Below are 2,576 nucleotides of genomic sequence, written 5' to 3' on the forward strand. Positions count from 1 at the left end.
GGGCAGAAATATCTTCTCTCTCGTTACATCCATCCATCTCTGATTTGATTGTTCCGATTTGCTCCCGTTGTCGCCACTAACCTCGCGAGAACTGCGACCCAGGCTACAGCAAACAGCAGTTCTCGCGTTTAAAAATGATTATATTATCAAACGGGAAATTTACGGGAAAATACTAATACCAGAGACGTTTTATTTGAAACTGTATAGAGTATCTTTGCTAATACAGGAGGACGGCGGGAAAGAGGGGTAAAATATAGTGGCTGCTAGTACGAACAATGACTTCCGTAAGGTTAAAAAATGAGAAGCAGTTTGGTGCTCGTATTTTTAATATTTATACCTACGTGAAAAATCAAAACAACTGCTTTGCTATTGTCTTTAATCAGTAATATTTAATGTATTCTTATGCACGATAGTCAAGTATGTACGATAAATGTTCTTTACAATTGTTTACTGCCCTACTGTGGTCACATTGAGAAACTACAAAACTGATCAAAATATCCTAAATGGAAACTTGAGCATAACGACAAATCTATTGCAGTCCTACATTATCCTAGCGGAATTGAAAAAAAATATCATAAACGCCGCTATTTAACTGTATATAGCTTATCGTATTAGGAAATCAACGAGTCTTTCTTAAATATGTTTACCTGTTTCAATTATTCACTATGGTTTCAATGTAAACGCTGTTGCAGTTCATCACTACGACCGCTGGAGGGCAGCATCCTACCAAATTAGAAGCGTCTTTACGCTTCGAGTGTCAGCAACGTTGTCAGATTATAATTATATGATTATTGTTCCCATGGACAATATAAACGTCACTACCTCCATCATCCGTTCAATCAGTTCAATTCAAAAATACGTTGTTAATCCCTAAAGGGAAATTAAATATTGCAATAGTCATAAATTCAGTTTAATCAGAAGGCCTTTATTTTCATATCATTCAAGACGATTGACCTCAATTCTAGTAACTTCACATCACATCTGATTGGTTGATTTTTGATTGAAATCTTTATTTCGAGCATACAGAAAGAAAAACAACAACAACAACAACAAAAAAAACAATTTCACAAAACAAAAAAAGAATACAAATAAACAGTCATTAAACTAAATCAAAGAGAAATAACCTTCAGGCCCGAAAAGGAGTAGGAGGAAGTAAAAAACGTATTGGGTTCTACTCCTTGTTTCTACTTCAATTTTGCTTGAAAAAAAAAAACATCTTGGGAATGATGCGCACCCAGAGGCTCTACTGCTGCAAGAAACAAAAAGGACTTGCGTTAGTAAAACTTTAAAGCAACATTTACCAGGATTGGCACCTGGAAAAATGTACAACAGTATTATGTCTACAACTGTTTAAACAAACACATATGTTACAGATAAGTAACAGGTAACAGTAACTAAACTGCATCCTTCTCCTAGGGATGACCACTGTACCTTTTAGTTTGAAAACAATTACTTTAAAATTACTGGGTGGTATCATAACTAAAAGCTGAACAACAGTGTAGCATTTTGCTTGACAAATTATATAGAAAAAAATGGTTTTGTTTATTTACTCAAAGAGAGAGGCGGTAAAAAGAGAGGTTTGTGGTTTCAGGCAAGCTGTTGAAAGGATGAAAATGGGAAACTGTCAGAGCCCACCCAGAATTATGTATAAATTAGAGGTCAACCATTGATCACATGTAAGTCAAATAAGTTCCGGTAATCAGTTCTGATATTAATGTCATAGTGGTCCAATGAGACGTTTTACTGAAAAGACAGTGTTTTCATCACTAATGACAAATGCCGGGATATGAAACCTCTGATCACTTGCTGACCTGCTGAGGGACTACGGATAAAAAAAAGCTATTTTTTGTTCTTTTTTTTGGTAGATTGTTCCTCTGTTTTAACAATGCTTTTTTGCAATAAATCTTATACCATTGGAAAGCCTGTTTATTTTTCTTTTAAAAAGATGCCAGTAGCGTGAAGAAGAAATATACATAGCCACAACAGCCTGGCACCTCCTCCCCATGCTGGTCACACACTGCTGTGGATGAGGACATTGCACAAGAACGCAGATGTACGTACTCACCCTGGCCTTTTGGTTCTGTACAGGTAGGTACAGTTTAAACTCTGCTGGGAGCTCATCCTCAGAATAGAGTCTGTCTGAGAAGTACACCCTCCTTATACGGCAATTTGCATGAATCTGAGGGTAAAACAGATGAAACTTTAGCAAAAGAAATCAGTTCCATGGATATTGAGGGCATAGTGTAAGGTTTCTCTGAGTATTAACCTGTACACGAAGAGTCTCAGTGTAATTGGTCCCATAGGCTCTTCTGGTGAAGTCTGACAGGTTGAACTGAATCTGGTTCCAGCCATCATCAAGCCTCATGGGCATGGTACAGATGAAAGGGTTCACCCGTGTTGTACTCTGAAAGTTACTTGCCCTGAACCGACGGCGAACGTTTTTATCATCCAACACCTTGGAGATGTAGTTAAATGTTGAGAAACAGAGATAGCACATTTCAACATACATCCAGAATACCCAACATTGCAATAAGACACAGATGATCTCTGAATCTATACCTGGATTTCAAAGGTAA

The 2,576-nt window shown here is 37.2% G+C and overlaps 1 protein-coding gene across 2 annotated transcripts in view; it reads right to left on the reverse strand.

Annotated features, from left to right (window-relative positions):
- Positions 1-989: 989 nt before the first annotated feature.
- Positions 990-2,576, reverse strand: part of LOC133420256 (cilia- and flagella-associated protein 20) — a 3,166-nt gene continuing 1,579 nt past the window's right edge. The window contains exons 3-6 of one of the 2 annotated variants that reach the window (XM_061709914.1): positions 2,560-2,576; positions 2,267-2,455; positions 2,066-2,179; positions 990-1,246 (exon numbers count right to left, since the gene is read on the reverse strand). The exon at positions 2,560-2,576 is cut by the window's right edge and continues 95 nt beyond it. In XM_061709914.1, coding sequence (XP_061565898.1) covers positions 1,244-1,246; positions 2,066-2,179; positions 2,267-2,455; positions 2,560-2,576 — 323 coding nt within the window. In that variant the 3' untranslated portion in view covers positions 990-1,243. Of the gene's footprint in view, positions 1,250-2,065; positions 2,180-2,266; positions 2,456-2,559 lie in introns of both variants that reach the window. The other variant, XM_061709903.1, reaches the window with a different exon arrangement.

The sequence above is a fragment of the Cololabis saira genome, chromosome 2 (assembly GCF_033807715.1).
Source record: "Cololabis saira isolate AMF1-May2022 chromosome 2, fColSai1.1, whole genome shotgun sequence".
Lineage (NCBI taxonomy): Eukaryota > Metazoa > Chordata > Actinopteri > Beloniformes > Belonidae > Cololabis > Cololabis saira.